Source organism: Corvus kubaryi, unplaced genomic scaffold (assembly GCF_017639235.1).
Source record: "Corvus kubaryi isolate FWS band 111438036 unplaced genomic scaffold, C.kubaryi_AGA036_p1.0 37353, whole genome shotgun sequence".
NCBI lineage: Eukaryota > Metazoa > Chordata > Aves > Passeriformes > Corvidae > Corvus > Corvus kubaryi.
The window spans coordinates 5,650,216-5,664,914 of record NW_024581115.1 but is presented as its reverse complement, the minus strand read 5'-3'; the positions used below and the strand labels follow the sequence as shown (position 1 = coordinate 5,664,914).

The following is a 14,699-nucleotide window of genomic DNA, read 5'->3' as shown; positions in this document are numbered from 1 at the left end:
TGATACACACCCTCTTATTCATTCCAGCTGGTGGTTTCACTGCAGAGACTTGGTATGAAAATTTTATTTAACACAGGGAATACTATATGTAAAAATTTGATGTTTTGGTGTAATGGTCACATAGCTATAAAGAGGACTGTTGTATTTTTCTGAAAGTGAATGGCCTGGTGAAAAGCACCAGCAGTGCAATAAACTGTGAGGAGCCAGGGAGGTTGTTACAGCAGTTCAGCCAAATTCAGCTTTTCTCCCCACTACTGTCCCCTTTTTGCATTAACAAACATCATCTCACAGCTCCTCTCACTGGCTCTGTTCTTGCAGATCCTGTGTTTCCTGCAAACTGTGAAACATTCCAGCCTTCATTCAGGCTTCAAATCCAGAGGAAATCACAGGGAGCTGTAGGTCATAAATTTTCCAGGAGCAGGAATACCTTCTCAGAGGTGCTGAATGCTCTCTGCTTTCACTGGCATTAGCAGTTCTCAGACTCTTGTACTCTTTTTCATTAGTTTTGTTCCTTGTAGAGTTTGGGATTGTGAAGGTTAAATACCACTGATTTTCAGTCAGGCTGCCCCAGAATTGCTGTGGATATACCAGCTTTTCTGCACAGAGAGGCAAGGTATGGTTTATTTCTGTAATCTACTTTTTGCTGTGCCAGATTCCAGCTTCCTTCAAGAAGGATTTTCAGCTGCTCTCGAAGCTTGCAGTGATGAGGTGACACAGGCAGTTATTTGTGCAGGCCTAGGAAGGGGTGCAGCAGTTCAGTACAATATAAACTATCTGCATGGAATCCATACCACGCTGGCTGTTTAGGTCCCTAAAAGCTTAACAAAGCTTGTTGTAGTTATTTTCTTTTGAAAAATCTTATTTGCCCAATACTTTTTTGAAGTAGGAAGAGTCTTGTTTTCTCTTCCCTATGTTCTGTACCTCTCCCTCACACTAACACACACACACACCTGATTCTGGATGAAAACCTGGTACACTTCAGTAACAAGGTCCTGGTTAAAATTAATTAATAATTCGCTGCTGAATTAATGCACAGGTATCTTAACTCAGCATTGTTTCAAGGTCAGGATTGTTTAAAGGATGTTTTAAAGGATTCAAAGTTGTTGTTTAAAGGATGTCCTTTAGTCTGCCTCCAGCTCACAAAATCACTGTGGCCCTCCACCATGGGATTTGTTTTCTTTTCCACCCTCTAGCATGTCGATGTCTGTCCCTGGATATTAGGAAGCTTCATTTATCTCAACAGAGGAGATTGGTTCTAATCCTTGATTTGTGTGGATATAATTTTGAAAAATGCTGTAGCATAAGTAGAATTAAACATGTAGTGGATTTTGGGGAATTAGCTCATTGCTTTGGAAAGCAGTCTGGGCCCGTGATTAAATCTGTTGCTCTTGTGAACTGCCCAATTTCCCCTCTGTGTCCTGCGTGGCATGATGATATCTGATGTGATGAGGTTGTTTCACCATCTGCATGTCTGCTTTTGTCACGCTGCTGTTAGACTTTGATTTGCTGCTTCAGCAAGTAGAACTTTCCTTGAGATGTTACTGTAAACACACAAAAAGCCTTTCCCTGTATTGGAACTGAAATTTTGCACCGAATGCTGACATGATCAGCAGTGAGCATCAGTGGGAACCAGAGTTCCATGTGCTGTTGACAGCTCTGAAATGCAACAATGAAAGTCACTTTATCAACTCTTTGTGTTCTTTGGATTTATTTTCAGAGAATCTGTGTAACAGTTGGCTGTAATTCGATAGCCAAACAGTGAACAAGAACAAACCAGTTTCAATTACTTGTGACTTGATCCTTGGAATAAACCCAGAGAGTGATAAAAGTTCTAAATAGTTTAGTAAATAAGATGCTGAAATAGGAGTTTGTGCCCGTCATCTGAAGATGGATTCCAGTTAGGTTATGACAACACTGTTCTTCAGGAATTCTGAAGCTGAACAGATTTATACCTCAGCTACACCTCTGTAACAGGTTTTTAACAAGTTGGTTTCATGCAACCATATTCATATATTTAGATCATTTTTACAGCATACAGTGTACTGTAATTAATAACAAGTATTATTAATAAGCATTAATCTTTCAATCCAGCTGTGTGGGAAACGTTCACAGGTCCAACCTGCTCTCCAATATACTGAATTAATTCCTCAAGGAGGTCTGAAAACCCACTGATGTTCCAAGGTGACACAAGACATTTGTTAAGCACAGTTGGAGAATATTTCCAAGAAAACTAAACATAGCAGTTCATGGCACCATCATTCACATTCTGCTTCTGATTGATTTTCAAGTTAAGACTAGCGTGTCCTCTTTGTTTCTCTCGTTCCAGTCCATGCAATCTAAAAGATTTATGGATAAAATCTAGAGTGTCAGTCTCACAAAGTGAGAAGTTGCAGTTTTTATCACAGAATAAGGCAATTTGACCATTTTTTAACACCTTGGCAAGAGTTTTTGACAAGAATAGGCAAAAAAGAAATACAGAGGAAACTTTCCCATCAGACTAAACCAAGGTGAAATATAGAATTTCCAAAGTGAAGAAGGTTGAGATTATTTTCTTTTTCTCTTGAAGATAAAATTTCAATAGCTCTGGAAGGTGGTTTTCAGAAGTTTGGCAGATGCTGCAGTGTTTCAGAGCAGTTGTTAGGAGGTAGTGTTTTTCCTGGCCAGTTCTCCTCCCATCAGAGTGGGTATTCAGAGGATGCAGTTTTATGTTACAGCTGGACTGATTAACTGTGGGCAGTGACCAAAAAGGGAGGGCTTGTTTTCCTCTCCAAAGCTTGTTCCTTCCCTCTCCAGTGTGTCAGTGGTATTGCTGCTCTGACCCCACAGTGAACTGATTCAGAGAACTAAAGCTGTAGAAAACTAAAAACAAGGGAAATAATGGCTTTTTAGTGATGTAGTGCTCTGATCCATCCTGGGGTCAGGTGAGTGCCAGTGCTGTGACTGGGGTGTGTAGCCAAAGGCAGGATGAGTGGGAGAGCTCTTCAGCTAATGTAGATGCGGTGTAAATGTAGACTTCTAGCAGTTTTATCAGGTTGAAGATTATTTCTGGATTATCTCTGCTGCTGCTGAAAAGAAGGTTCTTGTTCTCTCTGCTTGGTGCCCTGTTCTCCTACATCCTCCTTTGTGGTAGCACTGCTGGTTTGTGGTTTGTTGGATCAGGAGATTCAGCTGAAGACTAAGCTAACAACATCAACAACAACAAAAAAAGAGAACTTCAGCTTCACAGAAGTTATTGTTACATAGCAAGGGACAAGGTAGTGTGAATTTGTGACAGCAGCACAAATAAATTTCCTAAATATAGTTTTGATGTTGCACTGTAAGTATTCCTGTAGAAAAAATTTATTTGCCAATTCACTGACTCTCAGCTGCTGTGCTGTGTAGGTTTAAGGATAAGATCCTAAAATCATGTGTGGCATCATCAGTCCCTGTTTTGCCTGTGTGATTCTCCTCTGGTATCTCTGCTGAGATGGGCAGGGAGCCATACAACACTGCTGGATTTAGGACAGACATCGGTGTATGCAGTGTGTGATGGTCTGCTATGAAATCATCATCATCTGGGTTAACATAAGTGGCTTTTGGATGGGTTTTCTCAAGTTTTTCAAATCTCTGTTCTGTCTGGTTTCCCTGAAGTATCTGTGTCAGTGGAGCACCCATTATCTGGGATGTTTGGGAGGGATGCTTTTTGCACGTGGGCACGGCTGCTTGCATTGAGCTCCATCTCTAAGGTGAAGCGCATTTCTGTTCTCTGATGGACCTGACAGCACTGAGGAAATGGCATTCTGGCCTCTCCAAACACATTTCACAAGTGCCAACGGGCTCAAGACTTGCTTTTGAAGTTCTTGTTTCATTCAGAAATGAGATTCAATGCAATGCCCTCTGGCCTGGCTTTTCTCCCTACTGCTGTTTTCTTTTGGGATTACTGTTTGGTCATTGTTTGGTTCAGGCCATACTCAATTGCCCCTGTAATTAACGTGGAGCTAATAACCATGTACTGAGTAATCACGTCTGCTCTGGTTTTCTGGGATTGTTTTGACTCTTTCAGCTCCCACTGACTCTTGGGGGGAGTTTTTTACATTTAGCACCTCTGAACTAGAGTATTTCAGCTCTGGGCAACCTGCTGATGTGTTAAGCCATAGCCATTAGGTGATAGGATTGTTCTGACTAAATATGACTGCCTGGAATCGAAGTGTCTGTATGAAAATGAGTCACCCTAGGATCCCTTTAGGGACAGTGAGGTTCTGTCACTGTGTTCCTGGAGTCAGCATGCCACGTGCTTCACCCTGAAGTGGATGCCTGTGTTTGGGCAGATGCCCATAAGAAAAGTGGGTGTAGCTCATCTGTTGAATTTTGATTAGATTTCTAATCTGATTCATTTGGACAATTGATTTAAGTGTCTGTATGTGGGTTTAAATCCATATTTATATGTGGAAATGGAAGCTGCCAGACATAAGAAGAGTTTGTGGAGCTCCCTCAGGCTGACATCAAGAGGAGCACCTTTAAAACGTAGGTGCTGAGATGCATGTGACAAATGTACACCCATGCTCTTAGTTTAAGAACTTCAGCTATGCAGGAATATTAATATTACCACTGTAGCATGCTATGAAATTGTCAGCTTGCAGGATCGACATTGTCACTGGTGTTTGACTGACAGTAATTGTGAGGTTGGTTTCTTCTGCCTTCAGAACCCGGGGTGTGCTCCATAGTTTTTGTGTCACTGTTGGAAGCAGGCACAAGCTTCTGCCTTCACTTTGCACGCTGTGTTTGACAAGTTTGGTCTCTTCTTTGCCTGGATACTTCATCTTGTGCTAAAAGAAAGAACCAGTTTACCTTCTGTAATTCACATTCTGGCTTATTTCACTGTTGTATTTACAAGAAGTTTGTTTAAAGCTTCAAAGACCCATTTGTATGGTTCTTGGCTGTCACAGGTGAAGAGGATGAAATTAATAGTTACTCCCTTTTCTCTCCTTAAAGCTCTTCCTTTCCAACAACCTTTAATCACAGGTACCCCTGGGTAGCAAATCCATAGTACTCAGGTAATGTTTAAAACAAACTGCATTTTACTTGTCCAAGCTTGATTAGGGTTTAAGTGTCTTTGGCAGAAATAAAAGATCAGTGAAAGTTCCTGCTTAATATATGTATAAGGAATATAAAATGGAAAAAAAATCAGTGCTCAACAATTGTAGGGTTCAGTTTAAGAATTTCCCACGATTCTTCTCGATTCATTCACTCCAATATCAACATCACCATTATTGATAAAGTGCCAACTCCAGTATGATACTCTAAATCTGGAGAAGTGTTTTAAGAACTCTGCACGTGTTGCAGCTTGGGATAGAAGAGAAGGTGATGGAATATGAAGCAGGAACCAGACTCACCTTTTGGGCTGTGGCACCTGGGAGTTTCTGGCACAGTGTGCTTTCAACACTGAGCACATGCCACATTTTCTCAGTGCCCTTGCTTTCCTCAGTGCTTGAAATTGCTGAAGGTTGTGCATAGGCATAATTTCAGGTGAACGTGTAAGGTCTGCTTTGTTCCTCACCAGCTGCTGGGTTGGATATTCTGTTAGCTGACTGGCTTTTTTTACCTCTTTCCTAGGTGTTTACCTCCCATGGGCCTACTGTGATCATGCCAACCTGGTTCTGTTCTCGAGAATGGTTTTTTCACGTGGGAAGATTTGATGAGGGTGGAAAGGTGAGTGGTGCAGATGATGTGTAGTCCAGGAAGCATCCCTTTGTTTAGCCCTGCACCTGTTATTAAGGAACACTAGGGGAAGGGGTCCCTGAAATAGATGCAGCAGATCAGAAAACTAAAAACAAGTGAGCCCATAGTTTTGTTATGAACTATCCCTGCAAGGTGAAGTAGGTTGCTGAAAGAGATTGGGAGGGAAGTAAGGTGCAGGATGGCAGAAAGATAAAAGTATATTCACTAAGGGGGGAGATTTATATCCCTGAGATGAAGAAAGAAGAGCCGTAACTACCACTAAAACTCATTTATCCTCTTGTCTCGTGTTCTCTTGTCAATCTTAGTTTTTGTCTCTGGAAGATTTTAAGTAGCTTCTCCTCAAGGATCAGGACTGAGAGGTTACAGATTAAATACCTGTGATCTCAGAAGTGTTCCTTCCCTGACAGTTAGGTGTTCTTTGTCTCTATGAATTTCCTGTATGAGTTCAATTTGATTGCTGTAAGCTCATCAGCATGTTTATGGAATAAAATCCATGCATGTGTGTTAGTAGTATTTATTGTGGTAGTTGAAATATGTTGACAAATAGATCTAACTTAGACACATTTGGATCCATTTTGTGTGGTTTGGTTCTGAGGGGTTTTGCTTCCAGTGGTTTTGGTGAGATTTTAGGGCTAAAGTGGGTGGTTATGAATTTTTTTTTGAAAGCTTTCATTTATTAGCACTCTAAAAAAATCTTCTAAGGCTATTTCCTATTTTATTATTTAAACTACAACACATGATGATGATGATGTTTATTATTTTTATAGCTTCTAAATGAAGCCTTTCCGTGCCATGCAGTGTATATATATACACACAGACATACACATGTGTGTGTATGTATGAGGATTTACAAATATTATTCTTTGGGCTGCCAAAAAATTATAAGGAGACAGCAGGCAGAGAACTGAATTGTTTAGAGCAGTGAAAGGATTTACCCTTAATTACATGGTGGGTGAGTGGAAGAGCTGGGAATGGTGCCTGGCTCCCAATACAATCTACATTTGCTACAAATGCTATTTATTTCTTTTTTATTATTATTTCTTATCATTGTATTTTCACTCTCTGAAGGATGTTTGACTCAACTTCTTGAGTGTTGTTAGTAAGCTCCAAAAAGAAAGCAAGCAAATTAAAGCAGCATCAACAATGGAACAGCAAGCCTAACAATAAAGTTCAAGAGGTTAAGTTAAATAGACTATTGTTCTGTGCTTTTTTGCTTTTCATTTTGGGTTTTTTTTTATCTCTTTGTTTTGTTTTTATGAGTTGGGTTTTTTTCTGTTTTGATCTCTCTGTATAATTGTGTAGGAACTATGCCACTGGTTATTCAGCTGTAATACACTGACAACCTTAATCCTGATGATTTTTTAGCCACAATGCATGATATGTCCTTCTAGTTTTAAGAATTACCAGTGATAAGTTGAACATATTGTTTGTCCCTGTTGTAAAGTGTCCAACATGTCCAAGCTCAGCCTCTGGCTGATACAGAAAAATACCCTACAAACAAGGACAGATCTGAACAAAGCAATGGACACAAGCAATGAAGTCGAACCTTTGTCCTCTGTGGGTTTAAAGGACACAAAATCAAGTCTTAAATCTTGCAGCATTTAGTGTCGCAAAGTATTTAGCATTGCTTTAACTTGTTCATTTTCATTTGAAAAGAATTCCTTTGAGGCAAAGAAAGATTTTCTCTGTGTATCAGCAGAGCTGAGAATACTCTTAAGGGTCTCATCCCTGTTATGACCTGACCCAGGATCTGTGTTAATCTGATCACTTCCATCTCCATTTTTGAGTTAGTGTTTATTAATGAGACTTGCAAGTGTCATATTGCTGGAAGTAAACACAGGAACAGGCCAACAAATCTCCATGTTTTGGCCTTCTCCATTTGCTAAACTGTTTCTTGCCAAAGAGCTGCATTTCTCATTTGAAATTAAATCCCAACACCTGTTCTTCATATTTTAGTGCTTAGGAAAAGTGGAGGGTAATTCTTCCATGGAAGAAATTGTGATTTGATGTTTATGGTAACAGTATGGGTGGAGTGATAAAATACAAATTGATATGTTATGGTGTAATCCTTTTTTTATTCCAGGTAGATATGTTTGTCTCTCTCCAGCCATCCAGGCTTTATGTGAAACAGATTTTTTTCAGATTTTTTTTTTTTTTTTTTTTAATGAAGTTCTTTCTGATCAAGATCTGCATATTCCTTTTAGGTCCAAACAAAATCCTAAATAGTATCTTCATAAATGGTCTCTAAGAGCCTGTTTTATGTATTAATTAACTAAAATGGTAGAGGTGTTATTTATGCAGTCTGTGATAAATGATAATTAAAGCAGGAGTACTGAAAAGGCTTTAGCAAGCTTTGGTGGTGTTCTGAGACTAAGATAATACAATGGAAGTGGTCACAAGCCTAGAAAGTAACATTTCAAATAGTACCCCCTGCTAGAAGAAGAGGCACATGAACCATGTTTCTGACTCACCTTTTTTAGGAAACTAAAAGAAAATAATCTTCCTGTTATCCAGAAATTTTGGATAAAGAGAGCAGTACTTCCTTACAGAAAGATGTAGCAGCACTTCACTAAACCCTTCAGAATTCTCACTTGACACTTAGTGTGTGACATTGCCATCAGTGGGTTTGCTGCTGGAGTTTTTGGTGTCTCCTAATAAGTAGCACCATTGTTAAAAAGTAATAACCGTGTCCAAAAGCATCACAAAAAATTGTGCTGAGGAAAAAAATGTCTGTGTTCTGGTATGATGAGAAAAGCAGATTTTGAAGCTGTTAAGAGTGGGGAACTCCCCAGTCATGTGCAGGGGTAGAGGTGTCTGATATTAGTGAAGAAAAGTTATTGCTTCATGTGTGTGACAGAAATGCTGAGTGCAAGGAGAGCTGTATAAATGAGCATTGCTAACCTGCAGGCTCCACTCCATGCAAGTGTGGAAAATTGCAGAGTCTTGGCTCTCTCCAGGCAGAATTACTCTCCCCATCACAACTGTTACATGCCAAACTTGTCTCTTTCTCTAGAATTTTATCACAACTTGGCTCCGAATTTCCTGTCACCCCTGTGTTTATCCTTCCTTTTTAAGTGTATGAAAACTGAAAATGGAGTGACAGCCTTTAAGTTCGGAGCTAATCTCGACGTGTAAACAGGGGGAAATGATTCTTAATGAGTCCCAGATGGAATAGCGCAGTGTAAACCACTGGCATTTCTGAATACAAACTGTGCCTCCAAACAAAGTGTCTGCAGCTCAGTTTCATTCTATTTTTGTGATAAAAGGTCACAAAAAACCCGAACTGAGGAGGTGTCAAAATATCCTTTTGAGCACAGGAGACTGTAGCCCGTGCTGTAAAGCTCTGAGGTAACTCTGTAGCTGTTAGGCACTCACTGATGCAATTTTCCACTTTCTCTGCCAGAGCACACAAATGTCATTCCCTTCAGAAAGGCAAGGGGTTGTAATGATGCCTGAGAGGTAAAAGGCTAAGTAGGAATTGGGTTTTTTGGCACATGAATTAAAATATTGTCAGACTGTCAAACAGCTTATCAAGATGCTTTGGAGAAAATCAGGATACAACACAGACACTACTGGGGGTTTTTTGTTTGTTTTTGGCTTGATATAGTTAAGGCTGAACAGAGATCAATATTAGATCTAAAAAGGAGAAAAAAAGTGGTGGAGCCACTGGTTAATTACAGTTTATAAGCTATTTGAAAATTCACCCCATAACACACTTCTAATTATATCTTCTGCTGGTGTGTTATTAAATATCATTTAGAATTTACCACCTCCCTTCCATTTGACTTCCCCATCATATTTGTTTAAGTGCATTTCTCTGTGCCAAGACATTGGGGTGAAAACAACCTTTTGGAGTTTCCTTTAACCTGTTATTTCCCAAACAATGAAATAAATGCTGATGGGCTCCACGTCCTGTAATCAAGGCAAAATGATGGAAAGGCATGATTTGGATGAGAGCCAAGAAATGAAGTGACAGATCTGCAGAAAGAGAGACTTAATATCTTGGATAATCCTGTAGAAAAACTGTTAATAGCTATTTAATTCTTTCCATGCACCAATTTTAGGCTCCTCTGATGAATTAAAGCAATTTGGTTTTTTCTGTCCAACAGTTACCCCGATGGTGCTGACTGGTTTACAAAATGTGTACTAAGTCATAGCCCTGTTTTGCTTGATTCTCCTGATCAAAGGAAGGACCAAGCTTTTCCAAATCTCAAGGCTTTTCTCCCGTGTGGATTGATGTACTTCTCCTCTTGTTCATCATCACTGTTTTTTATAACTGCATGTATACATGAAACAATGTTAGATCTCCCATTTTCACCAGTCAGATTTCTCTGCACAGGCTAAATCTCCACTGGTTGTGCTCACAAGGATCTGCCAGAGTGCCTGGGAGCTGGGAAAGGGCAGGGAGTCAAAGGTGACTGAGACAAGGCTGAATAGAGATGGCTGAGGAAGTTGGGACAGATTGGTTCTGTGGCAGAATCACTCTTGTCTATTTGATTTAGCAGTAAAAGGCAGATTTTATATTGTGTTTGTGCCTCTTACAGCCCCATGGTGGTTTCTGTCCAAGTGACCAAAGGGAAGGACTGCTGTCAGCCTGAGGTGCTGCAGAAGTTCCTGTTGGTCATCCCAGGGCTACAGCATGATCTCACCAGGTGTTAATGGTTACAGCATCACACAGGGCATCACTTGCATTCAAACTCCTCCAAAAATTGCTGGTCGTCCCTACTGATGCTCCTCATCTTTGCTGATGGTGGAGGTGCAAGAACTGTAGCCAGAATTGCTTGTTGTGAGATGCTTGAACCCCCTTGAAAAATGTTGAGGTTGCTGCAGTTGGAGCACAGTTTGCTGCCAGGAGTAAGAACAGCGAGCGATGAGAGGATGGCAAGACAAGGATCATAGATTTTTGTGTTTGGCCCCTGAAGAAGGAGTTACTTTAACTCAAGTTAGGATTCTGCTTGACACCCCATGGTGTATAAAAAACCAGTCCTCTCATCAGTACAACCCTCAGCACAGCAAGCAGTACCTGCCCCAAATACTGGGTCAACAGAAACCCTTCCCCTGTTCAGTAGGAATGTGCTGAACTGAACGATGGTTTTGCATTTGGCTGCTTAGAGCAGAGGAGGGGCAGGCTGTGCTTTATTCTGGGAGCTGTAATCAGTTTATCCCTTAGTGCAGCAGAGGATGTGGTGTTGGGTTTTGCCTGTGATGTGGAAAATTCTGCATGTAGTCCAGTAACATGTAAACTGTGCAATTTAATTGTATTTATTATTGCTGAAAGCTATTGATGTGGTAGCCTATTGCTGAAATGCGGGGTAACTGATACTTTTAGCTATGGATATTAATTTTCAAACAAATACATTAAAATATCCCTTTAGTGGTTAAACAGCTTTTTCTTTCAAAGTTGTGTTGTTTCACGAAGATTCCTGGTGTTTCAAATGCCATCTGGATCCAATAATAGATCTCAACTGGGAAGGAACTCTTGTATTGCAGCAAACTTACACGCTCAAGAGCCGTAGGAAGTCCCATCCCTGCAGGATCCATAACGCAGTCAACATCTTTCCTCCTCTGAAAAATGCATGGCAGTGCTGCTCCTTTGTAATGTGAGAGGCCACTGCTGAGCAGTACAAGGCACCTGCTCCTTCCTAGGGCTGAGTGCACTTTCTTCCAGAGTATTTCTGCCAGTTACAGGAAAGCAAAAGAGCACTTGGAACCAAACAGTGTTTTGAAAGATCCATTTCCTTCTGCAGTAACTCTTCTTAAATATACATATTAATGGTTGTCTTGAATAACGTAAATGCTTATCCAAAAGAAAAGGAATTGCTGAGATGTCTGTGATGTAATCATAGATCTGAATTAAAATCTGACTCCTGCAGCAAGCTGATACGTGCTGCACTTGTGCCCTGAGACACAGTCCGGTATGTGACCGGAAAAGAGAAAAAGGTTTAAACTTTGCTGCTGGCTCAGTATTTCCCTTTAAGCCTAGAATGAGAAAAAAATATAGAAAGGGCTACAAGATAGATGGAAAGAAATTGATTTTGTGTTTTTCTTGTGTTCGTGGTGACTGTGGTTGCTGGCTGCTGCTCCAGCTTCTCCTAGATTTCTTTTATGGCTTTTAAAGTAGCTTCACATAAAGCATAAATTGTATGAGGTTGTCTAAAAGTTTTCTTCTGCATTGCAGCTCTTAAACCAGAATTCACACCAATGTCTACAAAGGCAGCCAATAGCTCCAGATGAGCTGCCCTGAGAGAGCAGCTGGAGCAGAGTCCATTCCCTGCAGAGTGTGGGAGCATTGGCCCAATTCGGTGTCACACATGAATCACAGAGCCAGGGCTGCAACTGCAGGCTCCAGAGCCTGAGTGGACTCTGATTTCTCCCAAGATCCATATGTTCAGCTGAGTGTTTTGGAATTGTTTTCCAGGGTTCAAAGATTTTTTTTTTTTTTCTCGTTTCTCTTCCACACCCCTCTGGCTACTCAGCCTGGTGGGTATGAGAAACAGTCACTGAACCGTATTGCTCTCGTAACTAGAGGGCCAGTCCAGCACTTTAATTAGAGAATCTCATTTTCTTAATTATGGAAGAAACTCAGAAGCTGTAGTAATAGGGAAAAAATTCAATATCATTTTTTTAACTTGTACTCCTATTATTTTTCTGTGTTAAAATTGAGGCTGAGGTTTATGCCCTGGTTATTCGTGTATGTGATATTGTCTACAGAAAGAAATGTATTTCAATCTCTTCACCTTCTTTTCCTTCTCAATTTTGTCATGTTATCTTTCAGCTTTTTATTGTTGCTACACTTCAATATTTTCTTTGACCCACCTGGTTTTATAAAAGGGAGCTTTTTAGTCTGGTAAAACCATGTGACCTTTAAAACACTGTATTGGGGGGAAGAAATATCTGTATTTAAACATGAAAAAATGAGATGTTCTAGTATTTCAAGAAGTTGTAGCTTTGCAAAATACAAATAAATGCTACTTTTTTACCTTCTGTATAGGGCTTGAAATGTGGGTTTGTGCTTTCATGTGCCTCAAAACAGAATTGGGTGCTATGAGCCATGTGATTGCTCTTCTGCCACTGCATCTCTTGCGTGAAGATTCTCTGATTTTTAAGTGGAAAATGTTGAAGTGATTGTGAAATCTCTAATTTTTCCTAGATCCTGCTAGATCCACAGTTGAGGGAGGTTTTATCCTGTAGTGTTTTCAGCAGCACTGGATGCAATCCCATTAGGATGAATGTACCATGGAAGGAAGTTTCAAGACAATAAAATTCTGTTTTCAGATGTTGCCTCATTCTGAGGTTGCCTTTATTGCAGTTTTTATTAAGGTCTGTTGTTATGGGGCCCGAGTCACCTTTCCTAAGCAGAGACCAGTATTTATATGACAAGCAGAGAAAGAAGGAGAATTCCAGTAAAGCAGAAACAAACCCCTTCTGAAGTCCCTGATCCTTTTCAGTATGAGCTGTTTGGTTACATGGAACTTTAGGCTGCACAGGCTGTTTAGCAGCTGGGTTTCTTTTCCTTTTGGATTCACCTGCACCAAGCTTGAGATCCCTGTCAAAATGAGATGATGTTGATTTTTCTATCTCTGTCCTTGCAGTCAGCTGCACTTCATTTTTAAGTAGCACTGGTCATTCAGTAGCATTAGCTGCATTTATTTCATGACCCATTAGATAAGTTCATTGGGACATACACAAATAATATTATAGAGTCAGAGATGGGCTTGGGTTGGAAGGGAACTTAAAGATCTTCCTGTTTCACCTTCAGGACACCTTCTATTAAACCAGGTTTATCCAAGCCCCATCCAACCTGGCCTTGGACCTTTCCAGGGATGAGGAATCCGCAACCTCCTTGGGCAACAGAAAAGTTGCATTTGTGAATAACAATTCTATTAAACCATATTAATTTGGCAGAAAAATAAAACCACTTCAGACGTAACTGAATACTGATGGAATAACTTGTTTTCTCTTCCAGGGTGTCCCAGAAGATTTGTTGTTTTTTTATGAACACCTCCAGAAGGGTGGTGAAGTGTTTCGTGTGAACCGCTGCCTCCTGCTCTACCGGTACCATCCCCAGGCTGCGACTCACTCCGTCCTAGAGTAAGCTGTGGTTTCTAGGAGAATTTAAAAGTTGGGTTTATCTTGGAGCATAGGCAGCAAAGAGGGTGAAATTGTATTGGGGTATTTAATTAGGACTTCTAATATGTAACGTGCAAGGGTTTCATTCTCATGGTTTTTGCCATATGAACCATAATGTAAAAAATATTTTTAAAATGTTAAGGCTTAATTTCAAAACCAACTGCCTCAATATTTAAAAAGTAAACAGAAACTTGTAATACCAACAAAAATGGTCTTTTGAAAAAAAAAACCAACCAGACCAAAACCAAACCTTTAATCTGATAATGTGCTCCCTTTACATATATTATTTTCTTATTTTAAAGGGTCTAAACCATCTAAATCAGATAATGAGGTTTGAAAAATCCCTGAGGATGTTTAGGAGTAATTATCTCAGGTGCTTCCTTGTAAGGTGCCTTTGTTGCCTGCTGCCTTTCCAGGGCTGCTCAGCCCCTAAAGGAGGTGTTGAATTGCTGATTCCTCTACATGCTGCAAGCTGAGCCAAAGTTGTTCCTTTCTTTTAGGCATTGACATGAAAAAAAAATTATATGGGTTTTACTGTCCTTTAGGAATCCCATGCCAGAATCACAGTGGTAATGAAATAAACTGTTTTCTTACTCATTAATGATGTAAGTACATTTTTCAGACAGTCCTGTTTTTATGGCTTTGTAGAACTGACCAGTAAATCTGAATATCCCTGTGTACATTTTAGTTGTCCATCCCTGTATTATTGCATATATAACATATATAGTGTATATAGTGTAAAATAAATAAATCCCATAAATAGTACACCTATGGTTAATGTCACTACAAATCTTTATAAATACATATGTATGTGCGTATCTATACAAAATCATTTAGCTATGAAAAGGTCA

General features: G+C 39.9%; 1 protein-coding gene across 9 annotated transcripts in view; it reads left to right on the top strand.

The window, feature by feature from the left end:
- B3GNTL1 (UDP-GlcNAc:betaGal beta-1,3-N-acetylglucosaminyltransferase like 1) overlaps positions 1-14,699 on the top strand; it is a 107,198-nt gene that overhangs the window by 66,802 nt on the left and 25,697 nt on the right. For 8 of the 9 annotated variants that reach the window (XM_042032718.1, XM_042032720.1, XM_042032717.1 and 5 more), the window contains 2 exons: positions 5,593-5,688; positions 13,685-13,809. In XM_042032718.1, coding sequence (XP_041888652.1) covers positions 5,593-5,688; positions 13,685-13,809 — 221 coding nt within the window. Of the gene's footprint in view, positions 1-2,837; positions 2,922-5,592; positions 5,689-13,684; positions 13,810-14,699 lie in introns of those variants that run through there. The other variant, XM_042032725.1, reaches the window with a different exon arrangement.